We start from the raw sequence: 26772 nt of genomic DNA, 5'->3' as shown, positions 1-26772 counted from the left end.
GTATGGCAGAGACTCACCATGTACGGTTCAGGGAGTACCGAAGAACCCCAGAGACACACCCCAGGGTGATTGCGGAGTAGTTGTGTGACCACATGGTACACTGGCTAACCCCCAAGAAAAAAAAACAACCTGCAAATGGGGGAAGCAGTGGTTGTGGAGCAATTCTGCCATGTGGTCGGTGCTGATACCAAAGCCTGGATACGGTGCCACAACACCCACAGCCTGGAAGACGCCACGAAACTGGACGAGGATTATGAGGACTCCCTGGTCTCCACCCAGACAGGGATACTGTCGGTGCCCGTCCTTCGGAGCAGCCGAGCCCCTTCTCTCTCTCCTCCACCACCACCACCGCCACCACCATTCAGCATTCAGACAACCCTCCCACAACAATTCTGGTTTTCCTTGAGCTGTAGCTTGTATGTTACATTTTGCAACTAGGCCTCAAGCAATTTCAAATGCATTCCACCTCTGCACATTAAATCTGCAGCACATTTCCCATAAACTTGCACAAATGAACGCCTAATAATTGAGTAATAATTCATTAGTTCTTGGTATGTGAGCAAAAACTACACCTCTTACATCTACTAGTGTTCTGTATTAGCCTTTCTGAAGAGTCTGAACAACTTGTAGAGCTCAAGAAGAAATCAAAATTACAATTTATTTCATCAAAAAAATAAAAATAAAATAATCCTGTTTTACCTCTTTGCAAACCACCCTCTTAAAAACCCTCATTCTTCTCACGCCGACTTTAGACTGATCTGGGTCCATGCTTATGTGATACCACTGAAAGAGTCAACTTGTAAATGGTAAATCCTGTATATAGTTTTTAGAAGAGTCACCCACTGAGATAACTGTTGACAACCGCACAGCAGGGAATTCAAATGAAGTGAAAACAAAAATGCATGCATGTAGCGTGGAAGCAGGATTGTCAGCAAGTATCAAATGATTCACTCTCTGATCTACTGCAACTATTTCACAGATAAAATCACAAAAAAAATAGAGTCAGGCAATACAAACATACCAACAAGCAATATGAAAGTAGCATGCACTTTCATTTAAATGGGTGGTCCGATTGATTTGTTCATGCAAATAGAATCTCTGACAAAACTCCTACTCCTTTCCAAGTCAAGAAATTGATTATTCTGGAGAACAGACATTTTTGTACAGATTTTCACCACTTCTCTGAAGAAATCAGAGGCTACAATCACTGAATGCACAGTCATGCATCCCTTCAGAACACCTGAAAACTCTTGCAGACAAGTCAAAGCAGTGCTGTACTGGACGTTATTTGGTCGCCCTCAATGCTGAACTTTAACCTGGGGTCGTTCTCTCTGAAAAAAACATGAAAGGAAATGAAGAGATTTTTCTAAAACAAGTACAATTTAAAAAGCAAAATTGACTAAAGAAATGTCACCTAAAAAAGCCTTCTGACAATGGAAGGTGTTTCTATTGCTTTGCGCAATTATGATTTTTGAATTTTTTTTTTTAAATGGTTAGCAGTCTGTTCTTTAGGTCGGGATTATTAGTGGAAAATTAAGCATCCAATCATACCCTCTTGTGGTTAGATATTGCATACAAGGCAAAAAAGGAACTAGTACAAAGACAAAGCTCCTATTATGTTTTATAAAAATAAGTACCCCAAAAACACATCTAAAAACAGAAGTCATCCAACAACCTACTGCAGCTAAAAAAAAAAAAAAGATTTCTTACTTATATGGCATTCTAAAATTCTGGTGCAACAGGGGTAGACTAATTTGTACACAGAGCACAATCACCTGATGCCATCAGATTTAGTCCTTGTTGTTTTCAGCCAACATGACCATGCTGAACTCCACATGTCCATTTTCTAATGTATTGTGACATTTTCTGTTAGATGGCATAACCTTGAGTGCAGTACCATTAGTACTAAAAACCATAAAATTATATGGCAAACTATTTGACTGATAGTCTATCAATGTTTTTTTTTTTTTTTTTTTTTGTGTTACTAAACATATGCAACCTTTTATGATTCTTGATAAAATAACCTAGATTGTACTATAAATCACATACTGTACATTACATTTGTAATTAAAACATTACAAAAGGCTAAAGTCTTTGGGCACAGCTCTCACCACTTAGTACAGCAGTCTCTGCTTATAGGAACCCCCTTGTGGTGAAACTGATTTTTCCGCATTGTAAATGCTCCGGCTAAAGTAACAGGAACTTTGCTTTAAAGAGCACCTTCTTGACAGCGATAGCGATTTGTTCAGCACGGATACAGTACTGTTTTGTAAAAAAGCGACTTGTCATTGTGAGAGTGTCTTGAGTGACACCGATTGGTTTATTAAGTCTTTTCAGAACTGCTGTCATATCACCGATGTGTTTGTATGCAGATTTCTACGAGTGCACCTCATAGTTATAAAATGCCATATAAACAAAAGGCAAAATGTGCCGCTGTTTCTCTTGTTACACAAAGTTGTAAATTGTTCGAGCTCTTGAAAAAAAAAAAAAGAAAAATCAGACAAGTCGCAGAACAATTCAGTGCTTCCCCATTCTGGCGAGTTGCTTAACCATTCTGTTAAATAATGTGCCTGTCTTGTACATTGCTACTGTATTTTTGTAACTTGTGTAGGGGTGCTGTGTTAACTTAGTTTGTCAGTTAGTTTATTAATGTTGAGTTAACCCTACAAACCGGCCATTATTTTTGCCTCTGCCATTGCGATAGCCCGCAGCTAATTTTATAGTGATTTAAGCTTAAATTAATAATAATTTTTATTTTTATGTAGTGCCTTTCATAGTGGACCACCATCACAAAGCGCTTTACAAGATACGAGACTAGGGTGTGTGAACTATGCTTCAGCTGCAGTGTCACTTACAACAATGTCTCACCTGAAAGGAGGTTAAGTGACTTGCTCAGGTTCACACAATGAGACAGTGGCTGAGCTAGGATTTGAACGGGGGACCTCCTGGTTACAAGCCTGTTTCGATAACCACTGGACAACACAGCCTTCTTAGTCATAGACTACTGTAGCTCTAAATACCATAATAAAATGATACTAAAAGAAAAACTCCAAATATGCACCCTGAGAAAAAACAATCAGAAAAAACACTTATATTCTGCCACTGCTTCCTTTTAAATGTTTATTTGTTTGGTGCACAAAGTCAACCCATTTCATTTCACAATCCCCCCCCCCCCCCCCCCCCCCCCCCCCCCCCCCTTCTATAGGCTGTCACCTAGTGGCTAGGTAATGAACTACACTATTCAAATAACATTTCAAAGCATTGCCTTTAAATTCAATACTTTGTTTTTAAATAAGGGAAAACAAACTATACAAACATCTTGCAAAATTAGCAGAGTAGTTTTCAGTGTGTTCAGGAAAAATGTTGTCCCTCCACATTTTACAGGAAACTCTGGCTTGTTAACCCTTTAATGTACAAGGGACGTATGTGCCCAACACACACACAAAAAAAAAGCTAACTTACACATTGTTGCTGATTTCTATGTCAAGACTGGTTTGATGTACCATATAGAGGCTTTATATGACAAAATTCTGTTCTGGGAACGTTTAACCTTTGTGCACCTTCAGACTTATCGATTGTGTCTTAGAGAGTACAATACGTTACACAAGCCAATCATTCTTTACCACATACAGCAGATGTTATGTCACAAGAACAATTTTAGATTGATAATACTGTCACACTAGTTGAGGCATTCAGACTCAGGCAACTGATCATAGGAGCTCCTGGAGAGTTGAAGTTATCCTGAAGATCAGGCATAGACGAGAATAAGTGGTCACAGTGTATTTGAGCATTTCATGTATTTTCTCCTTTTCTTTGTTTGCTTGTTGGAAATGCAAGAAAACACCTGCATTTTTTTTTTTTGCCAGGTGCTTCATCATTCCACCAACTAGTGTCTGTCCCCACCCTGGCTGCACTTATATGTGCTAGTTAGGTGGTATATTTTATTAAGGGCCACCTCTTCCCATTTTAAGAGTGTTGTCGCGAGCATTCTTGCTGATTGACAGTGGGCACCGACAGGCTTACGAAGCAGGAAAGTTAAAATGAAAAAGCTTAAGAACGGAATTAATAATACTGCACGCCTCACTTAGTACATCATCAAACTGAGATTCTGTTACCTGACTCAAATCACCAAAAATGCTTTATTAGGGGAAAAAGCACAATAAACCTGGTTTTAATTATTTGTTTATTTATTTTTAAACGCAATCAAAACACATTGGGGGGTGAGGGAGGATGCTGCTCTCTCAATTTCTATGGAGGTTCAGTTCTTGCTCAGAAACTGTTGACCCAGACACCAAGGTTAAACAGCAGACAGTAAACTGTAGGGTTCAGGTGATAGTGCCCTCAAAGTACCAGTAGTTTTCAAAAGCCTTGCAAACAATCATGATGGACCACCAGCAGAACACAGTACAGTCTGCACTCACATATCTGAGCGTATATAATGTTGACTTCGGTGACGGTTAAAACGATCATATCTGATTATTTCATTTTGGCTGTGTTGGACAACATGGAAAGAAGTTTGAATGCAATATAAGATACATGTGTTTGCAGGTTTGTACACTGTTAGTTTTAAAATGAGTTTATCACAGGAGGTACAGTAACTGGTAAATGAGAGATTGCAAGATTGCATTTCATTGCACTGATGAAATAAAAACAAACAATTGCACATTGCTGGAGGAACCGATGCGCTCAAGAGATAACATAGGTTAAGCATAAAGGAACAAAAGGGCCACACCAAGTTAACACCACCTTAGGCAGTGTGAGCCAGAATCAGTTTTCCTTAAAACACATACAGTACATGAGACTTTCCACAGGGGGTTATCTAACCCACAAAGAGAAGAAAGTAGGGGAGCTGTGGTCAGTGGCTACTTAATCAAGGTGCGCTCAGCTCAGCTCGCTTCTCTCTTTCACTAAGACTAGTAATGGAGACTTGTTGATCAAGAAGTCCTGGAGGATCAAACCTACAGTATTGCATTATATTATTTAATTCTGTTATGTTTTGAACTTAAGTTTTGCACCGTACAGTTTGCATATGAAAGTGTGATCTGTACTGTTGCTTTGAGCGTTCTTTTTGTTTCCGGAATTAAACCTTAATAGTGAATAAACCAAACTAAGACCTGAAGAAAAGGACAGTGCATTTCTTTCATCAAGAAACAGCTACTCACTACTTTTAAAAAACTACTTCAGGCCAGTTCCAACCCTTGTCAGTTTTTACAGGGAAAGGAAAAAAGATACAATGTCAAAAAGTACATCGCTGAAAGGACTGTTTTAAAATAAGTAGGCTTCCATTTAGATGTACTGTAGTTGGTTTTGCTGGTACAGTGCTATATTTTCAACAGAAATGTCACTTGCCAAAAGAGATTATTGTGGACACGTGGACTGCAATACAATACTTATAAATCTGGTACTTATTGTAGCAGTATGTAAAATTCCCCATTAACTGCCCAACAGCAAAATTAAATCAAAATATAACCCATGCACAGAACTGCATCAAACATAAAAGGCAATGCAATTTAGAAAAGATTAAAAAAAAAAAAAAAAAAAAACACAACAGTATCCAGAATTAACATTATCCAAAGTCAGTATTCAAAATTGCAGAATATAGTGCTCTAATGTCACAATTCACTTGCAAATGAAAATGCACAGGAGCAACTAAAGATCACAGATTAAAAAAAAAAAAAAAAAAAACGTACAGTACAATCGCAGTACCTAAAACTGTTTAATGATTAACTTTTACATTACCGTAGCTTGTCTCGTTCGCTTTGTTTTTGCTGCTTGGCTAGTATTTTACTATAAACAATTAAAAAAAGTAGATTTTTGTGACCCACCCAATATAAAGTCAGTCACTGCAGGAAACACGATTATACAAAGTAGGAAGGCCTAGAATTTACTAAGCAAATAAGTCATGTTTGTAATAACATACTCAAAATGTCCTTCTAAAAAGGAGGTAACCGAGTGTCTCTCCTGGTTGAAGTGCAGCCGTGTGGTGTGCAGGGTTAGTCATATAGTGCAGGTTTGTGTCCTGGCTGTGCGAAGTAGGCTGGTCTTCGCTGGGGACTCTGAAGGGAACGTCGCATTGTTTTAGGCTCTCCTGTGCGTTAGGGAGGTAAAACCGACAGGGACTGTTTCTCCTCATTGCTCTACAGCGTACTCTGCAGGCCTGGTGCCCAGTGTGCTCAGAACAGACACCTGCAGGGCTGGCCTTTGTCCTCCAGAGGTCGGCAGCTTGATGGCATCCACCAACACGCACTGAATCTTCTACTCTCCGAAGCCACATGGGAAATTGCTGTGGTGAGGAGAAAATTAATTGGGCATTCCACATCGGGAGGAAAAAAAAAAAAAAAATCGGGGGGGAAAAATTACAGTTCGAACACTAAATAAAAATAATCCTTCTAAAATTAGACACGATTTTAGTAACTTGTATTCTCTCTGCAATTACTGTTGATTTCTAAACTACCTTACCTAGATAATAAAATGAAATGAATTCTGAGATTATTTTTTTATTTTTAATACATTCTAATTTTTAAAAAAAAAAAAAAAAATCATCTATGGGTTATTTTATTATTTTTTATTTATTTTGTAAGTTATTAAAAAAAAATATGTGTTTTGGCTTTACCTTCGAGGATAATAGTGGGTTGAATTTGTTAGTATTTTTAAACTGAAACAACTTTGTTACCTTTTCCTTTTTGTAATGTTTTAATACATATGAATTTTTAATAGTAATATCTTACAGCTACAACAGTGTCCTTAGGCATTAAACTAAACAAATCAGCACTCTTCAGTACATTTTAAACATAAGGTGCTTTAGTGAAGTGAATTCTTTCATTTCCCTTGAATATGTTATGAAGAAAGATGATTTCATCAATACTCGAAAAGTTTCTCTACCCATTCTACAGAGGCCTCTAGTTGTGCCCCACAACAGACTACCACTCACAAACTAAGAGGACCAGAACACCAGATACCATGCCCACATGCACAGTATTGAACTTTTTCATTACAGTGCCTATAGAAAGTCTACACCTCCTTGAACTTTTTTTCACATTTTGTTGTGTCAGTGCCTCAGAGTTTCATGCATTTAAAATGAGGATTTTTTTTTCCCACTTATTGACAGACAATACTCCACATTGTTTTGGGGAAAAATAAGTTTTTATTGAGAAAGTTAATACTTGGTGGAAGCACCTTTGGCAGCAATTACACCTGTGTCTGTTGGGATAGGTCTCTACCAACTTTGGGCAAATCTTGCCAAATCTAGGTGTGCATTCTTCTTTACAAAACGGTTCAAGCTCTGTCGAGTTCCTTGGGGAGCATTGATGGACAGCAATCTTCAAGTCATGCCACAAATTTTCGACTGGATTTAGGTCGGGGCTCTGACTGGGCCACTCAAGGACATTTACCTTTTTGTTCCTTAGCAGTGTAGCTTTGGCTGTGTGCTTTGGGTCACTTTTGCTGTAAGGTGAACTTCTGTCCCAGTTTCAACTTTCTTGCAAAGGGCAGCAGGTTTTCCTCAAGGACTTCTCTGTACTTTGCTCCATTCATTTTACCTTCTATCCTGACAAGTGACCCAGTCCCTGCCGATGAGAAATATCCCCATAACATGATGCTGCCACCACCATGCTTTACAGTAGGGATGGTGTTCTTTGGGTTTGCGCCAAACATGCTTTGCATTTAGACAAAAAAGTACAACTTTAGTTTCGTCAGACCACAAAACCTTTTGCCACATGGCTACCGAATCCCCAGAGTGTTTTTTTGCATACTTCAAACACGATTCAAGGTGGGCTTTCTTGAGTAATGGCTTCCTTCCTGCCACCCTACCATACCGGCCAGATTTTATAACCATCCCCTTATCTGTGCCTTTCAACAACTTTGTCGCAGAGTTATTTTGAAAGCGCCTTGGTGCTCATGGTTGAGTCTTTGCTTTGAAATGCACTACCCAGCAGAGGGAAACTACAGGAACTGCTGAATTTATCCTGAAATCATGTGAATCACTACAATTTAACAGTGTGGGCCACTTAACTTGGTGTGTGATTTTGAAGGATATTGGTTACACCTGAGCAAATTTCGGATTGCTATTCCAAAGGGGGGTGGACACTTATCCAACCAAGCTATTTCAGTTTTTATTTTTAATTAATTTTCTACAAACGTCTAGAATATTTTTTTTCACTTGGAAGTTGTGGGGTAGGATGTGTAGATAAATGGAAAAAAAAAAATTTAATTCCAGGCTGTAAGACAACAAAAGGTCAAAATTTTGAAAGGGGGTGTAGACTTTCTATAGGCACTGTAGTTAGCCCCTATTCAAGAGAGCGTTCTTGTTGATGTTCTTCAAACAACAACAATTAAAAAACAAGAAAAAGGCAGTTGACAAAAACAGAATATCAGTCATGACAGCATGTAACAGGTTATTGTCTGACTGCTCAATAATTTATCTTTTTTTAATGAAATATACCAATAAAAGCATGCTGGTTAATCTAAAGCAGGGGTCTCCAACCCTAGTCCTGGAGAGCCCCTACCCAGCAGGTTTTATAGGTGTCTTTACATCATCAGTGGCTAAAGATCTGGACCACCTGTTAATCTCGACTAATTAAGCCAATAATTGGTTCAATTATTGAAAGATTGGTTGAAATGAAAACCAGCAGCCACAGTAGCTCTCCAGGACCAGAGTTGGAGACCCCTGATCCAAAAGTTTTAATCAAGCTGTGCATGTTTAGGATCCTAACCATGTTTAATAAAGAGGATCCTCCTCCTGTATGGATATGGTGTCTCTTTGCTAAAGCAAACGTTTCCAAGCACTGTAACCTTGCATAGCAGCACAAACAGGTCTGTACGTGTTGCCATAAATCTATTTTTTTTTTTTAGCATATAGGGTCATTCCATATGCTCGGTCACCTCATCAGAATTACACAAAAGTTGGCAGACATACTGTAATACTATTGTACAGTACTGAGGCCTGTTAAGTGTAAGGTCACAAGACTACATCCAAAATCTTGACCAAGAAAAACATTTCATTGATCAAAGAAATTCAAAAGAGAATGAACTTGTTCAGTTATTCAAACAAGGATGTGTTTCTATCTTATAAAAAAGTACAGTATGAGTCATAGAGACAACCAGCTTGTTGGACAAACTCAACACACGTACGCACACACAGTTTCATCCGAACTGGAGAACATTCAGGAATAAATTTCACATGGAATGACCCGATAGTAACTGTAGTCGTAGCAGCAGCAGTACTAGTGGTACTGAAGGAATCAAATGTTTTGACAAAACCGTCTTGTATATTGTTCACCTTTGAGTCAGCCTCAGCATACTCGGCATCCTTATTATCCTTTTGAGGTACATCAGCTTCAGATCCCTCTATAGCCTCGTGAGATAATTCAGCCTCAGCTTCCTCATTATCCTTTTGAGGATCATCTGGCTGAACCTCTAGAGCTTCCACCTCAACAATACCTTCAGACATTCCTGAAAACAAGGAAATGTGTCATTGTAAAACTGTACATTTTATTGTTTTATATTTATTTTTTTGTTTTACTTAACCTGTTAACCAAAAAGTAGCCTTGATGAAGGTTAACAGGTTATGTAAAACAAAAACAGGCCACTTCGGCAGCTTTGCTGCAAATTGCTAGTCGTAGCACAAAGACCATTAATGTACAAACAGAACAACTGTATGTCAAATCACTGACGTACAGTCTGTGCCGGTGTGTCTAATATTAAATTACTGTACCACAATGGGATTGCTACAGCCACGGTTATTATGGCTCACACAAACTTAACTGTCAACAGCCAGATTAATTTTTTCAGGATCTACGACATTCAAAACCACTGTTCTAATTAAAAGCAATAATTTGTTACTCTCAATACCCACAGCCATTTTGAATGTTAAACCCAAACTTTCAGACTCTTGACTGACCTCCTCTCAAAAATGTCACAGCTATACTGCTTCACAGTTAACACAATAGCGGTCAGCCTCTATGAATTTCCTTATTCCCACCCTCCCGAGCCATGGATTTGTCAACATTCAGACTGAACCTGCCTCTGGGATCCATAGCAAACAGCTACAGATCAGCTCAGTTAGAAAGCCGTGCAATAAACTTATCAAGTCTTTTGTTCGTTGTAACTGCAATGCTATAATAATGCAGGTGACTTTGAGGCTGGATAAAGCAGGACAGTCAGACAAGAAATGCTACTCAACTGGTTTGAAATTGCACCTTGTTGAATTTAGCCTACATGCTAATCGCAATGCTGAAAAAACATGTGACTGGAGATAAAACAAACTGATAGAGGAGGAAAGTATGGCCCGATGTAGAAAACATTTTGTTTGAATGGAGTACTATGATTGACTAATACATACTGTAACTCGTATTACATGTCAGTGCAACACAGTGGTACACTTGTAAAGTATGTGTAAGGTTATTATTCTGATTAACAAAACAAAATGAATGTATTTGTGCAGCTGGAAACTGAATGTAATTGTATTGCATCGTATGCAACACAAATGTTTTATTTACTGGTTATTAAACGGTGCACTGCTTAGTTTATTGTTTGTTTTTGTTTTTTTATTGTTTTTATTTTTAAATTTGCAGAGAACACAACACATTTGTAAAAGCCAATGCAGCAGGAACTAAAGTCGAAGTATGCTTTTGGAAAGAAATGTTCAGTAAAGCAAATAAGATGTGCTGTTGAACTTGTTTTGGGTACCTGATAAAGCAGATGTGATGTGGGATGTATAACTAGTATTAGAAACTTTGAAAAACAGAACAGTTTCTAGCAGTTTAACTAAGAACATTAAAATTATTAAATGGAATAAAACATTGCAAACAAGGGTTATTTCGAAACTAAACCTGTTTATCTTTATTTATCGATGTTGAGCATGTAGGAAAAATAAAGTATTTTAAAACAGAAAAAACGGTGTTTTCCTAAAATTGAAGTCTCAAAATGGAGGGGAGCAACTTTTATGCCAGTGTGACCTAAAAAACGATTTTTACAGTAAGTTGGAAACAAAGCAGCTTCGGTGGCCAAATCACACGACGGATGCCAAGGTCTGTATTGACCACGGCTTACATGGAAAGAGCATTTGTAACAAACCAGTGAACCGCAGCAGAGCAGAGACAACAATCAACATGTGCGAGTCGACAAGTAGAACCTACAGTACAGCAGGATTTTGACAGCTATGCTGGTTTACTAACCTGGTGGCATCAGTCCTAACAGCCTACAACTACTCTGAGCCAGCAATGAATCACTCTGATGTAATAGCCAAGGAATACCCCATAACTCAAACCTCACAATATATTTAAGAAACTAGTTCTGTTACAGAGATTCATTTTTAGTGGTACTATCTGGAGAACTATTTATCAGTAGCTCAATGCAGGACAACAAAAGAAAAACTGCAATAGGTCTAAACTTAGAAAAATCAACAAAGTGGTTATAATTTTAATGCAAGTCAAACTTGAAAAGTATTGCAGAATAACACATTTCATACCCTTAATAGTTTCAAAATCCTAATATTTGGGTTTGTACAGTTTTTGCAGAGAAGACTCCCAGAAAAATAAAAAGGAGTAACGAATATTCTGCCTACATGTTTTTGTTTTTTTTTGGCATTCTATAAAACCCACCTCTCACATCCTTCTCGATCTGCTGCTGTTGGACATGAACGAGTCTTTCAAATCAGTTTCATTGGCAGATAGAAGCAAATTAAGTTTGAGAATTCCCTGTAAACCAAATCTGAAAAACTATCGCATTTCAATGAGGAACATAACTTTTGAGTAGCTTGAGATTCAAGCCCATTGTGGTGATCAAATTAAATTGAGCCATGAGTTAAGGCTTTATTGTGAGATGGTTTTTTTACACTTAGGTGTGACTGATAATTAAAGTTATAACTAGAATGGCTAAAACTCCTATGCAACGGGAGTCTTATTTCCATGACACAACAGCCTAGTGTTATACACACTGCACTATAAAACAGACAGAGCAAGGTAAAGCCATCATTGTGAAAAAGCTGAAACCATCTTAAAGGACGCCTTTCAAGCAGAATGTGCTGGGGGCGAGGGTGCAGTGTTCTTTCAAGAGGAGAATCCAAGCATTCCACAAGATCATTTTTTAAAAAGTCATTCTAGGACTAATTTCAGAGCATTGGGTGTTTAACTCTAACCTTAATCCAAACACGTTGTACTATAAAACGCCAAAATACTACTCAGTAGGCTATATAAAATCATTGCCTTTTTTAATGGAAAGTATCTTCTCATTTAACACATCTGCTTCTGCTGAATGAAAAGTACAATAAGTGCTTCAAATCTAGTTCTGATTTTTCTCGGCGCCCCCTTAGTTTTTTTTTTTTTTAATTTGTAATCCGTCTCAGGTTATTCTTCCTGCAGTTACTCAAATACTGTGAGAAACCTTTTAACTTCATATTTGAGATTAACTCATCGGGTTTACTGCAAGATACCGATCAATATAATGAAGCTTAATTCACATGTGCAGTAAAAGACAATGGGTAAACATATTTAGTGCTGAAACAAAAGAAAACACGTAATGCTTCCAAACTAGGTGTTTTACTTCATTCAGTGAATCGGTTCTTCATTTCACAAGTGAGTGGAAACAGGTGGTCGTGTTTTACCTACCAACTGGACATTTCAAAGTCTGCTGTTTAGTTGCAACAAAAATATTTTATGGAAAAAGAAAACAAGTATATAAATGTCAATAAAACAAAACTGTGCTCGACCACAGTCCTAATTATTTAACATGACAATGTCATGTAAACTTACTGTTGCATTAAGATTGTTATCGTATTTATTTATCTTATACCTGCAAACACAGGTATAAGAACAATTGTTCCAAAGCCATGTAAATATACAGAGATCTCGAATTGAAATAAAATGCAGCAGCCAGCTCTCCAGATAAGATTTTGTGTCATTTACTCTCTAGTTTAGACACAGGCCCAGATCTCCGAAAGGTTTGTGCACCCCGCAGAGGGTTATGCACATCGCAAATGGCCGTTATGCAAGAATGCGCAAAATGTGCCATATTCGAAACTTTTTTTTGCGTGCCACAATCCATTTTGCACTGTGCACAAATATAACATATGCATAGCGCAATTTGGCGAGAGTGGCCGACAATTTGAGATCCTGCCATGTCCGAAAGTATGCGCCAAGCACAAAACCAGTTTTATGAGGCACAAAATAACGCCTTTAAAAAGCAAGCCTTAACTCCGCACACATCACTCCAGCACTCACTCATCCAATCACTGAAACAGAAAACAAGAAAGTCAAAAAATGTAAATTAATTAGAATAGGTAACATGTACTCATATTTGCGTGACTCCTGTCATAAACTCACTTCCCAGCAAACCGCACAGCACAGATACATTTGTTTAAATTTCATAGAATCTGTGATGGCCCTTTAAATATTGAGCTTATTAGCCATGCGAATGCCTGTGATAATGATAAACACTAGATACAAATGTATGCATGTGCGCAAATTTCATGTGCTTAAGCACAAAAACATTTGAATTGCTCTGAAGGCCAAATTTAAATGAAAATGGTTACGTTTTGCGATAAGCGTGACACGCTTGCAATGCGCAGAATGTTTCCATTACATGCGTTTAGCTAAGTGTCCTATCCTCAGCAACACTGGCAAAGGGCCGCAATGCCCAAAGGCTCAATCCATAAAATATCCCTGTAGTTGCATTCTGCAAAGGCTCCCTTTCCTTTTCATGCCACTCACCCGGTAATTCCACACTCAGGTATAAGGACACAGCTGAGCTTATTTTTTTTAGTATTGTTAATGAGAAATAAACAACATCAGAAGCATACTCTGACACCCACGATCTGCATTCCATGCTACTGACTATGCCATACAGGTGTGGTAGGAGCAGGATGCGTGGCGGAGGGGGGGGTGGCAGTTGGAAGGGGCTTTCAGCAGGAGTATGAGTAAGGGATACACATGTGCAGACTGCATCCACAGGCAGCGTTCTTGTCCGGCTCCATGCTGAGATTCTCGTCTTCGGGGCTTCCGAATAGAGTAGTGCTTTAGGCACTGTGGTTTGTTTTACAGTCCACACTTCTGCAATTAAGTTTATGAATAGTGTAAGGAGCACAGGTCAGCTACTCAGAACACCAGCTGACAGGCGCATTTCTGTAAAACAAACAGTGGTTTGATACTATTGAGATATTTTGTCCATCTCCATGTTGACACTTTTCCAGTTAGCAAGTCGCTACAATATATTTTTATTTAAGTTATATGTTGAATATCCTACACTATCCTGTGGTCCATTGTTTCATTTCTCCATTTAGTAGCTTGTTTATATATTTGTGAGGGTAGGCATGCAACTTCGGGGGTGCCAGTGTTACTGATGTGTATTGTGCTTTGATTCTGCTTTCCATGTGCAGGTTATATTTGAGTGTAGACTCATCTAAGGAATAGTGGTATGTACTGCACATACTTAAATGCTAACTTATGGGGTATGCACTAACTACCACCTTACATTTTAACTGTAATGTTACTCTGAACTACTGTAAAACAAAAAAAAAACTCACAAAAAAACAAAAACAATTATTTGCTTTATTGACCACAAACAATACGTCTGTGAAGCAAATTAACACAGAAACAGAACTTTTTTATTATTCCCACGCTGCAGATGGACTATATGTCACAAAAGGTCTGCATGCACACACTACATATTTCTAAAGAAATGACAATACTGTATTCCTGATTGATCGCCTTGCTATAGCAATTGAAAGCATTTCAGCTCTATCCAAACACAGAATACTCTGTTTATTACCTTCCAAAGATCCATCTAACAGGTAAATTAGAAGGTTAGGTTGAGCAGGACTAAAACAGCGCTGAGAATTCCAGAATCTGACATCAAGAATCCAGTTGGTTTTTCACCAGTCACAAACACTCATTGCAAGTGAGTGGATTCTACTATACATTTTATTTGTTGAAAATGCCAGATGTATTGGTCACGTGTTTCTGGCAATTCCCATGCAGGCTACAAGCTGTCCCGTCATTTCTCTATCGCATGCAGTATATGCTGAACTGACCATTGCGATGGAGTGAACCAACAAAGTACAAGAAGCGTGATAACATGTAAACTCAAGCTCTGCAGCAAAATTGCTCTGCATATTCTTTATGTATTCAATTTAAATGTAATGCGTAACTCCGATTTTTTCAAGTTGTAACACCCAGTACACAGCTTCCGTATACAAACAAACACTAACTTTTTATACCACTTAGTTGATTTAACGCAAGTGATTTTTAATACTAGGCATTAGCTGCTGAAGTAAAGGTTGGAATTCTCAACAAAATAAAGCTAAACAGATACGTTTCTCTTACCTTCATTTAAAACTCTCTTCAGTTGCACATCATTAATTGGCTGGTTTTTTTTTTTTTGTTCAACTGTGCATTAAAACACATGATGAAAGATACTACTGTAGCGTTGGACTGAAATGTATCAAAAGCACTGTCTGGAGCAGTGACAGGGAAGCTAGAGTTTGGGGAGGAGAAGGGGGGATGCAGAAAGAAGAAACACTAAATTTAAATTTAAAACACAGGTTGCATGATCAGGAAGTTGAAACTGGCAGTTACTAGGAACTAGAATACTTGTTGCGAAAGTATCGCGCTGCTAAAGAACACAACGTTTTCTACAACAGAAGCAGCTCTATACTGGGATATTCTAGTTTTAAAGTATACATTATGCCTCAATTCAGCACCAGAATCTGGCACATATATGAGAAGTCAGGGCTACATGACCGAGGGCATTCACACCAGGATTAAGGTGCTCTCAAAGTGCTCTGAAAGAAAGCTTTATGGTATCTGCAGGTACCAAGCTTGGCTACAGCCCGTTTTATTGGATCACTAACCTTTCATTGGCATACAATTCAGAAATGTAAATACAAGTTGTGTGTAACATGAACATAACTGAGAAGATTTTAAGGTTTTAATTGCAAACATGTAGCTATCCCAGCTAGAAATAAGACTTCCATTCCTGGTTTAACTGAGTTTAGAGAAACTCATTTGCTTGTTACCAATACCCTGTGGTTAATCAAGCTCATAGCAAAATCTGGAATGGGTGCAACTGCTATGCAATAGGAGTCTTATTTCCATCCCTGTATTCATTAGTGGTGGGCCCGCTAAACATTTGTCATGACATCTTGTAAGCATAGCACATGGCATTTCACACACAAAATGAGTTTAACTGAGACTACTGTGCTAATGTAACCAAGAGACAACATTCAGTCCTGCAAGTAGACTATAAATGTAAATGGGTGACTTGTTTAACCTGTATAAAACCTTGGCTATATTAAATCCGCTCCACCGAAGCAGAAATGAGGACTACAGCAATATATTTCCCATTACCACTGGCTTCTCCAATAGGGAATTCACACCTGACCTGATCTCCATGTTGACAGAAATGAAGTAAAACAGAAAGGCCCCAAAATACACATTTTAAACTTCAAACGATATGACAGATACAAAGCAATCTGAGGTCTCCGATAAAAATATAAAGTGATATTCGGATTACGACTTTAATAAAAACTATTATGCACTGCACCTTTAAAAGAAAAGGAGGAAGCACTTTCGCCACCTCCTTCTGGGTGTCATGGACACGTAAACGGTAGTACTGTAGTTACCAATGCAAAAACTCTAGACTTTAAACACCACTGTTGTATTTTCCAGAAAAGTACTTTAAATCATGAAATAACCCATCTCTGTGTTCACTGTGTAAACCAACTCAACTCTCTCATGTGGATCCAGTTACTTTTCGTTACTAGAGAAGTCCATATGTCATTATACTGTGCCATCATACCACATAAACTTCCTGGGGGCCTACGTTTTTTCAATACTCACTTAAATAAATGCATGGGATGCATTGCAGATGCGTCTAACTGCTTTTTTGCCATAGTTTTTTTTTTTTTTTTTTTTTTTTTTTTTCGAAACTTCCGAAAGAAGCTATTAAAAAAAACACCGCAACACTTTAGTTTTCTTTGTTAGAACAGTATTCTGGCCGGCCTCTGACCAAAACCGAGTCTACTTTAGCCATTGAACTGAAGTTTCCTGGTTACTGTATAGACTCATACCATAGGTTTTCACACCCCCCGCCCCCCCCAGCAACAACAGCTATGGTTCAGGCTAACTTGCATGTAGCAAACAAACCGTGGTTTTATGAAGAAGAAAAAAAATGCACGTAAAATGCGGTAAGCTCAGTCTTACCTGCAAATCCTTCGTGCTGATCGTCAGATGATTACGTAATGCTGTTTCTTTTTTCGTTGCAACGTCGTTGTTTTTAGTATTAAATAAGAATCTGATTAGAGTATTTTGCGACGTTCATTGGATCCCCTCGTACATTTGCGTCAGTCAGTCTTTCAGACACGGAAGGGGATGGACTCCAGAGAAAATTGCTAATGGGGCAACAACATCCGGGCTTTCACCGACTGCTGCAAAGCAAATGTGGGCATCCTTGCATGGAGGAGGAGGAAGACAATAGCTTAGACACGTTTTATAACTAACAGGTTGGCCGCATTGACATGCTTAGGAGCTGGTGGCTCACCGCCGGATCCGCATTAGAAGCACTCGTTTGAAGAAATAACTGTCTTTTTATGGAAACAGCATCACTTATAAAAAACAAAACAACAACAAAAAAACAAAAAAAAAACACTCCATCAGAGCACGAGAAGACAAAGGATTTTTATCTTTGCATAACACTGTCACTGCATATTGTCAGTCAAGGCAACAAAGCCAAATTATGATAAAGTTTATTCGTTGTTGATTTACTCCAGGTTACATGTTACTCAAGACACCAGTCTCGCCAGAAAATTAAGGGAAATGTTACTAGTATGGATTCCACTGTGGAGTGTTCTCAGTAACTTGTCTTTTCTTAACAGACAGGACACTTGAGGAACAATGTAAGTCTGGAAGCACGATTTCCCTTTATTTATTTATTTATTTATTTATTTATTTATTTTTGGGGGGGGGGGGTCTGAATTTGAGCGATTCATAGTACTTGTGAAGTCACATGTACAATACATTTAAAGGCATTATAAGCAATAGATACTACTGCTTATAAAATTCATACAGAGCTTGTTAGCAGTATTATAAATGCTGATTGAATAATTTAAAAGTGCAACATAATAATTAGAAATGTATCCGTATTATTTATTTATTTATTTATTGCTACTAGTGCTACATTTTGTATAGTTTGGTGACTCCAAACATAATATTCTTCTGTATAAAGTACATATCAAAATAATTATTGATAATAAATCAAATTGGAAGGAATATGTGATTTATTTTGAAAGACAAATAAAAAAATAATTTAATAAAAGAAATTGGAATTGGAGCAACAGCACAGTCATGTCAGAGAACGTGGTAGATTCTTCCCCTTTACATCAAAGTATATTGGGGGTAGCAAAAAAAAATCCATTATCCTTGCCTGAAAATCTAATTCCAGGGACCCCAATTGATGCCTTGACTCAACCTGCAGACATTTTAGCAGACGGTCAAATGGATAAATCATCCTTGCCTGTAATACGGAAAAAGAAAAGTCTTTCCATTGAGGAGAAAGTGGATATTATTAGTGCTGTGGAAAGCGGGAGGAAGAAAACTGAGGTTGCTGCAGAATATGGAATAAAGAAAAATTCTCTGTCCTCCATAATAAAAAATAAGGAAAAGATCTTGGATGCCTATGAATCTTTCCGGTTTGATCCCAGCCGAAAGCGGCTAAGGACAGCTACTTACACAGATCTCGAAGAGGCCTTAATGCGATGGTACAAGATTTCACGTTGCCTGAGTGTACCAGTCAACGGACCTATGTTACGTGTAAAAGCAAACGATTTTGCACAGAGGTTGGGATACAAGGACTTCAAGTGCAGCAATGGCTGGCTGGACCGTTTCAAGTCTAGGTATGGCCTAGTGTTCCGTTCTCAGTCTGTGGAGGCTCCATCTGCTCCTGTGGATAAATCAACTGTTTGGTACCAAACTGTGCTTCCATATTATTTAAATGAGTATCAGCCTAAAAATGTGTTTAGTGTTGCAGAGACAGGGTTGCTTTATCAGATGTTGCCTACCAATACTTTTGCCTTCAGGGGGGAAACCTGCTCGTTCGGGAAGCAAAGTAGGAAAATAATAACTGTGATGGTTGGTGCCAATGTGGATGGCACAGAAAAGCTTCCGTTACTGGTGATTGGCAAAAACGCTAACCCGTGCTCCTTCAAAAGTGTCAAGTCGCTGCCCGTGGATTACGAGTCCAATAGCAAGGCAGGCTTGACCCCAGAGGTGTTTGAAAAATGGGTCCGCAAAATCGATGAAAGGTTTCAGGCTCAGCAACGCCGGGTTGCTCTGTTTGTCTGCCAGAGCCCAGCCCATCCTGAGCTGAAAAACTTGAAGGCCATTGAGCTCTTGTATTTGCCTTCTACTGCCATGCCAAATGAGCACCCAATGAAGCAGGGGATTATCAAAAGTCTTAAAGTTAAATACAGACACCAGCTAATAAAGAGGTTTGTTGAGTGTGTTGAGAAGAGCAAGGAGTATACGTTGTCTCTGCTGGACACGGTCGATATGCTGCACCTGTGTTGGAGGAACGTTACACGGGAGACTGTGACATTCAGCTATAAAATGGCCAGATTCAAACTGCAAAACCACACAGCAGGCGTGGAGGATGTCGGCATTGAGGAGGAAAACAGGCATGATCTCATTGAGCAGGCCCGTGCTGTGGGGGTGGAGTTTCTTGAGGGTTTGTCTTTGGATCAGTATACAGAACTGGATGAGGACTTGATGGCATTAGACTCGCCAATACTTAGCATGGACGACCCAGGCGGGAGTCAGGGGACATCTGAAGAAGCGCTGTCTTTGGGAAACAGTGAAGATGACGATGAGGATGAGTATCTGGGGTCTGAGATGATCACTCCCTCCAAGACTGAAACTTTGGCCGCCTTGGCGATCGTGAAGAGGTTTCTCAGGGGCCATGAGGTTAACCATGGTCTCCACAATTCCATGGCTGACATAGATAATTTCATTCAGAGTGATCCTTCCAATTGAACGTAACTTGCTTACCTTACAGAGAAAATGCTTTAGCAGATTTGTAAATCCACACATCCTAAAACAGAAACCAGGGGAAGATTATAATAAACTGACATTGTTTTAGTTCAGCCTAAGCAAGTGGATGCTTGATTTTGAGGTAAAGTGTTATTTATGATGCCCATGAATATCACTGTGAGATGTGAGATTTATCTCTACAATCAGTGGAAGGCATAATAAGTGGCATGCAGATAAAAGCTGTGCATGAAGTAATTTTATTTTTCAAGAAAACAATGCATATTTGTGCTTAATGTGTGTTTGTTTTTGATGTTCTGGTAATGTTAAAATGTAATATAAAGATGTAGAAAATAACGTGCCTTAGTACAGTTTTAATTAACTGCAGTAATTTACAGTGAAATAGTGTCCACACTAATAGAGCTTCCCAATTGGTCACCTATAGAAACTGTACTAGTCTGAACCACTTGTTGTATTGTTAATACTCACATATACATAGTCCCGTATTAAATCACAACTTTCAAATGACCCCTGAACTGGTGTTATTCAACAGGTTTGACTGTAAATGTTTTCTTGTTTTGGATTATGGGAAAAAATAAATAGCATGTCAAGTGAAGCTTCTATTAGCCTGTGGTTACCGCAGTTGCCACCAGAACGCACAGGCTGGTGCCCTGTAGATGAGAATCTTTGCAGGACCAAATTTAGTAATCTGTTTTAGGGTGTTGTGAATTTGCAGCATAGAACTACTGTGGAAAATGTGAAGCTTTACTACATTGAATGTACTGTGAGGTTTCCTCCTAAAAAGTGGTCAAATCAAATGTAATTGTTCGCACTTTGGGAAGCATTTAGAAATGAACAAACAAAAGTTTCCATAGCAAGTTTTCAAAAAAAAAAAAAAAAAAAAACATTTAAGGAAGTCGTTCTGGTTAGCTTGGGGATGGAATATCAATTGCCACCATGTGTTTAATTGTGATAGAAAAAAGGAAGTGCATTTCACTTACAGACATTAAAAATCATGTTGTCAGTCTAGATTTTATATCCAGGCTAAGCAAAACTAATGTACACAACCTATGGACCGATTTCTGTGTGTTGTATTAAAGCTTCTGGCTCCGTTGATTCAAGTTGTGGATATTGTGTATTTATATAGCATTTCGATCCCTGAGACAAAGAGGCGCAATTTTTAAATTTGCCTTTTTGTATTGACTTGGGTGACATCATTTGAGTAACCCACTTTACCAACACGTTCCATGTGTTAAGGATCCATGTTCATATCCCTGCAATCAGCCAGTTAAATAACAAGCATTTTAATCATCCATATTGTGGATTTTCAGTATATATCTTATGGTTTCATTAAACTCAAATTAAATTTATAAAACTAGTCAAATGTAATTGGTAGATTGTAAGCAGGCTTCTACACAGCCACTTCCACTCTCATTCTCGCACTTTGTTTGCTTGTCTGTCGCTTCGAATTGAACTCCCGACCTCCGTTTAGCCAGGCTATTTATAGTTTAAATACTGCTAATTAAAATGACCCACGAATGGGAATGTTATTTTTTTTTTTTTTGTAAAAAATATAGCGTTGATTACATGGTGCTTTATGCATGGTTAATTCACAGAAAGTTAAATTTTTGCTTCACTATATGTGCATTATAGAGAAGGAGTTATTTTATTTTGTATTTCAGTCAGGTGTGCGTTGTTATGTGTCCCACAGTGTAAAGGTAAGGAGTTAGGAAAACACTTAGAGGTTGTGGTCCTGGGGGTTGTCACTTTCTCTTGGCATGACGCTTGAGCGTGATGATGAAATGCAATAACCCCGCCCACAGCCTACCTCGGCCCCGGGCCAGATTCAGATATGTTGCGAGGCTGGAGTTTCTGGCTTGGTCCTGGCTCGGCCCAGGTATTTGCTAGTGTAAATACACCCGTACTGTGAGGGTGTGGAGTGTCATATTTGTGATGTTTATTATTACTACTGCATCCTGTATCGCGGGATTCACAAGGCCGATGGAAGTGAATAGCAGAGAGATTCCACTAATCATATAATAATGTATATCTTCTCTAGGCTAACCATCTGTACAACTGTTAATTAATATATTTGATATGCTTCATAATCAGTGTACTGTATACTAGTACTAGTGTGTGTGTGTGTACATTTCTATTGTACTTCTAATTTTAGTTACAGTAGAACAAATAAAAATGTTATTTGCAATTTCATAGACAATAAACAGATCACTAGTGTGTTGTCCATTTAATTTACAGAAACTGAACCTGTGTTCTAGAATGTGAATCTCTAAAATACTTTGTAATATAGGACCCTATTTACAAAGCTTTGGCTATTTGTTTTTAAAGTGTTGAATTACTAAAATACATCAATACATTTATTGATTATATATTCACAACTGTTCCAGACTGTTGTTGGCTTCTTTGGAAAAGTTATGAATTTCAAAATGCACTTTATTTATGAATAGGGCACATCATCATTTTAATGGTGACAGTTATTTAGTACCAGACATACAATATGTTTTATCTAGCATACATTTTATTTTAATTGGTTAATAAGAGGGAGGTGCAGTGTTTCAGTACAGAAACTTTACAGTGGTATGAATAACGCTCTCTTTAATTTGAAATTATGTAACACAATTAGGACTTTGTAGGATCTCTTGTAATGAGCATTCTATTCTGACGTAATCATGATGTCATCCGCAGAATTCTTGAAAGTTAACGAGTTTACGGCACTGCGCTTACTTTTCCTTCTACACTGCTGAAGAAGGGTTTTTATCCAAAACGTCTAGTGTTTACAAGAGGCAAATGACTTTTTTCTTTCTTGATATTGCAGTGTATGCAGTTCATGCTCCCTCCGGCAACAATGCTGGGGCACTGAAATGACTGGTGTATTGTGCAGGAACAGAAACCCAGCGTTGTTGCAGGAAGGAGTGGGATCTGGATACACTGCAAACCATGGAACAGATTTTGTTCGCCCCTGGTGAATACTCCCTAGTAAATGTTGAGAAATGTATTGCCCAGTTAATATATAAGCCATAATCTGTGATTAAGTTTCAAGAGTTGACAATGTGTTGCTGTGATATGGACAACACAGGACACAGCAAAGGTAACGTAATGCGTTTCTTGTAAACTTTGCAGGGTGTCTTGTAAGCTGTGGTATTAGAAATTTCTATAGGCTGTACCAGTTTGCCCTAGTCTCATACAAACTGCATTGCTGGCTACTTGTGCCAGTAACAGTTTCCCTAAAAATTGCTTGTGTATATTGATTCTTTGTGCAATAATATTCAATTGTTTGGTCAAATATGATTCCTATGGGACTGTTTTTTGTTTTTCTTTTACATTATGCCATAGTTTTCCCTTTTGTTACTCAACCTTTTCAGAAACCTTGATTTACAGTTATGAGGCACACAAGCTTTTTCTGTCCTTGAATTCTGGTCACTCAAAAACAAAACAAACAAGCAAGAAATACATTTGAATTGATATAACATGTTAGACACTGTAACACAAACTAAATATGTACATTGCTTTCAGTTTTGGTAAGGGTTCTGATTTTCAGGTCTTGCACCATTTTGGGGTTAAATTATTATTATTATTATTTTTTTTTTTTAATTCAATAAGTCACAAATATGCAAAGGGAGAAATCAGGTAATATCCTGTTCTGTTTTATCATACACTTTACAAATAGAACAAGAAAAGGTTTGCATTTAATACATAGTTCAGAAAGAAAACATGTTTACTTGTTTTTACAAAAAGGTTAATGATCATGAGGTTTGAAGTAAAGAAATAAATAAAATTGAAATTGCAACCCCAACATTAATGTTAGGAACTGGTTAAACCCTAAAATCAAAACCCAGAAGTATTGACTGTATTTACAAAGGAGGTTAAACAGCCCCAGCACACCGACTATACAGACCCTAACCCTTTGGGTGGAAATCTGGAACATATCGGAGCTCTAAATACCAACGCATGGACTAGGGCACAGATCATGAACAGTTACTGCTGCAGCACATTAGTTCACCACAAGGTGGTAATAGCGAGGCAGCCTTTATCAGTGTTTGTTCCTCTGCATCAGGTCAGGAACTCGTGTATAAAGAGTGGTCTTATACACTCTGTTTTTGTAAAACTTTAAAAATATTAAACTTGTACAGACATTACTAATCTGAACCTTTGTCATAATGAATATCATGCTAATGAGAACAAATAGTTATGCATGTACAGTGCAAGTAGTTTTAATTTTTCTTTTGTTTGTTTAAAAAAAAAAAAAAAAGAACAGATTACCATGTAATTGTGTCAGGTAACAAAATGTTAACAAGACTGTTTCAATGTAATTTTTAATTAGTTACAGCAGAAACCATTGGTAATTGGTTATTACAATGTAAATTACATAGCTATTCCTAAGTAGTTGGTTTTCACACCCTCCTTCGTGTGGTAAATGGTCCAGTGGAAGGTGGAAGCAATTATCTATGTAAGTTGCTCTTAGAAGGTCTTACTCAGAACTGGGTAAGGCCTTAAATTCACATAGTTCAGTAAATGTGACTTATGAGAAGAATGGGCATCAGCACTGTCTGTAACTTGTTCTAGCATGCATAGAAAAACATTCCTCACCTCAACTGCTACAAAGAAAACCAATTAGTAACCACATCCTGTTCAATAAAGGATGCTGCTCACAGTCCCAGTACTGCATTCAAGGGCATTAGCATGTAAATTAGCTTCAGCTAGTACACTGTGATGTAGAAAATGCCCTGAATAGTAAGAAACATTCCAAATTACAGTATATATGAAAGTATATATTTACAAATATGGACTGGAATTGAAGTGGAGGAGGATATAGTGTCTAATTATATTCCCTGAAGCAAAGACATGAGAGGACAATAGTTTTCAAAAATCCAGAACTATCCAGTCTATATATGTCTTATTAAACCTTAAAGCTTTATCTCCATTAGGTTTCCTGATGGCTTCTCCTGCAGATGGTGGGCCCCCAGCTCTTGAGTCTTGTATTTCTCCATGGCTTCTAAGGATGTGTTTTTAGATTGGAGATATTGCTGAATGATAGTGACAGATATTATCATTACTTTTGTGTTTTTGCGTCTTTTTCATTTTTAATTTGTTGTAGCTCATATTCAGAAAGCTAAGGCTGTACATGTTGTTATGGAATAATTAAAAGTTCAAGTACCTTTACTATACAGGGGTATAGTGCAAACTATAATCTGTCACGTGATGATGTTTTAACAAACCAAGGGTTTATATATACAGTGTGTGTATATATATGTGTGTGTGTGTGTGTAATTTCCATTACATAAGAGTACATGTTAAAACTTCATGCTGATTTGAACTCTGCTCTCACCAACTAAGGCGTAGCTTTACAGTAAACTAATGTGATTCATCTGCATTTCCATCCATTTACGTTTCTTTCCCTGTGATGATGTAGATATCCTTCTGACTGGTGTTGATGGTTGAAGTGTAATGCTGACTCCAGGGATCAGCTTATTTTGCCTTCCCCAGCGCATCAGCACACACACAGCGACTGCAATGCTGGCTCCGGAGATCAACCATAGTGCGGACTCCCCAGCGCATCAGCATGACAACCGTTTGGATTGAGCTAAGTAGAGTACAACTCTGGGGTCTTCAAGTGGGCACCTTTCATCATCTGTGTTTCATCGACTAGCCCACCATACCTCAAGAGGGTTCAATAGTGATTCTGGCGTCCCAGCATTACCCCCCTCCGTCCCACACTCAACTCAGCCCAGCGTACTTACCTGTACATCAGCGATGGTTTCCTTCTATTGTGCTTGAGATCCCCAGCCAGAATCTTTCCGTCTCAACCACAGCCAGTTGCTGCTCCTTTCTGCTGCTTCAGATTAGTTCTTCACTGTGCGACGCAACTGAACTCGACATCTCTGAGAAACAGAGTTGGAGAGTGTGCCACAAATCTTCGACAACCCACCTCCACTGGGTAAACCCAGACCATCCTCGTTGTTCCACTTCAGCAGCTAGTTGAGCATACCAAAGTTTCTTCCTCTCATACATCTCATCCACATCATCCTCCCATGGCACTGTTAGCTCTACTAGATCCAGACCACAAGATAATGTCTGGTCGAAGGTTAGTGGTGGCAATCTGAGGTGTTGAAAAATAAGCTGTTGACTAACATCTGCCAGCATTTTCCAGTCTCTAGTCGTTTCCAGTTATTGTGGACGAGTATTGATCAGGTTATGCTTGTCTTCCAATGCTAAGGCCAAACATCGCAGCACCTGGTCATGGCGCCAAGTAAACCGTCTTTGGCTAAGACCCACCTTACATCCTGTCAAAATATGCCTTAATGTTGCAAGTGATGAACACAAAGGACATGCAGAAAGAACTGAAACAGGCTTAGCAGTTTGACTGGCTGATTTTGAGAGAGGGTGTTGTTTGGATCTAGCTGATGACATAATTGTGGACCAATCATGTCTTTCCTGTTGATTTGTTGCTCATTAGTTGCAAACTGAGCCTTCCTTACTGTGTCTTTTCACAGATATGATTTCACTTGTCTCTAGACCAGCGTCAGAAAGTATGTTTAAGTAGCTTTTTATGTTTTCAGATTAGAATGTTAAGAAGACAGGATAGAAAAGTTGTCGCTGACTGAAGGTGACGATGCCGATACATCCCAGGGGTAAAGGAACCAGCAACCGAAAACACATGAGAGTTGTAACTTGGGGAGCCTCCCCTCGGGAGGAAGTTGGTCCTGGTAGAACGGAACACGAAAGGAGATAGAGAGAGGTACCC

At 38.4% G+C, this 26772-nt stretch overlaps 2 protein-coding genes across 5 annotated transcripts in view; one reads left to right on the top strand and one right to left on the bottom strand.

Moving 5' to 3' along the window:
• The window catches only part of LOC121321464 (arfaptin-1-like), a 42284-nt gene extending 24401 nt beyond the window's left edge, over positions 1 to 17883 (bottom strand). Inside the window, exons 1-2 of one of the 4 annotated variants that reach the window (XM_041260430.1) lie at positions 17196 to 17882; positions 9278 to 9450 (exon numbers count right to left, since the gene is read on the bottom strand). In XM_041260430.1, coding sequence (XP_041116364.1) covers positions 9278 to 9448 — 171 coding nt within the window. In that variant the 5' untranslated portion in view covers positions 9449 to 9450; positions 17196 to 17882. Of the gene's footprint in view, positions 1 to 9277; positions 9451 to 17195 lie in introns of all 4 variants that reach the window. The other 3 variants (XM_041260437.1, XM_041260454.1, XM_041260445.1) reach the window with 3 other exon arrangements.
• Positions 17884 to 17910: 27 nt separating this feature from the next.
• LOC121321455 (tigger transposable element-derived protein 4-like) lies at positions 17911 to 20504 on the top strand. The gene has a single exon (XM_041260419.1). The coding sequence runs from the start codon at positions 18336 to 18338 to the stop codon at positions 20016 to 20018; it is 1683 nt and encodes a 560-aa protein (XP_041116353.1). The 5' UTR covers positions 17911 to 18335; the 3' UTR covers positions 20019 to 20504.
• Positions 20505 to 26772: the final 6268 nt, after the last annotated feature.

The sequence above is a fragment of the Polyodon spathula genome, chromosome 1 (assembly GCF_017654505.1).
Source record: "Polyodon spathula isolate WHYD16114869_AA chromosome 1, ASM1765450v1, whole genome shotgun sequence".
Classification (NCBI taxonomy): Eukaryota; Metazoa; Chordata; class Actinopteri; order Acipenseriformes; family Polyodontidae; genus Polyodon; species Polyodon spathula.
Note: the sequence above shows the minus strand (reverse complement) of the source record. Positions and strands in the feature narration are given on the sequence as shown.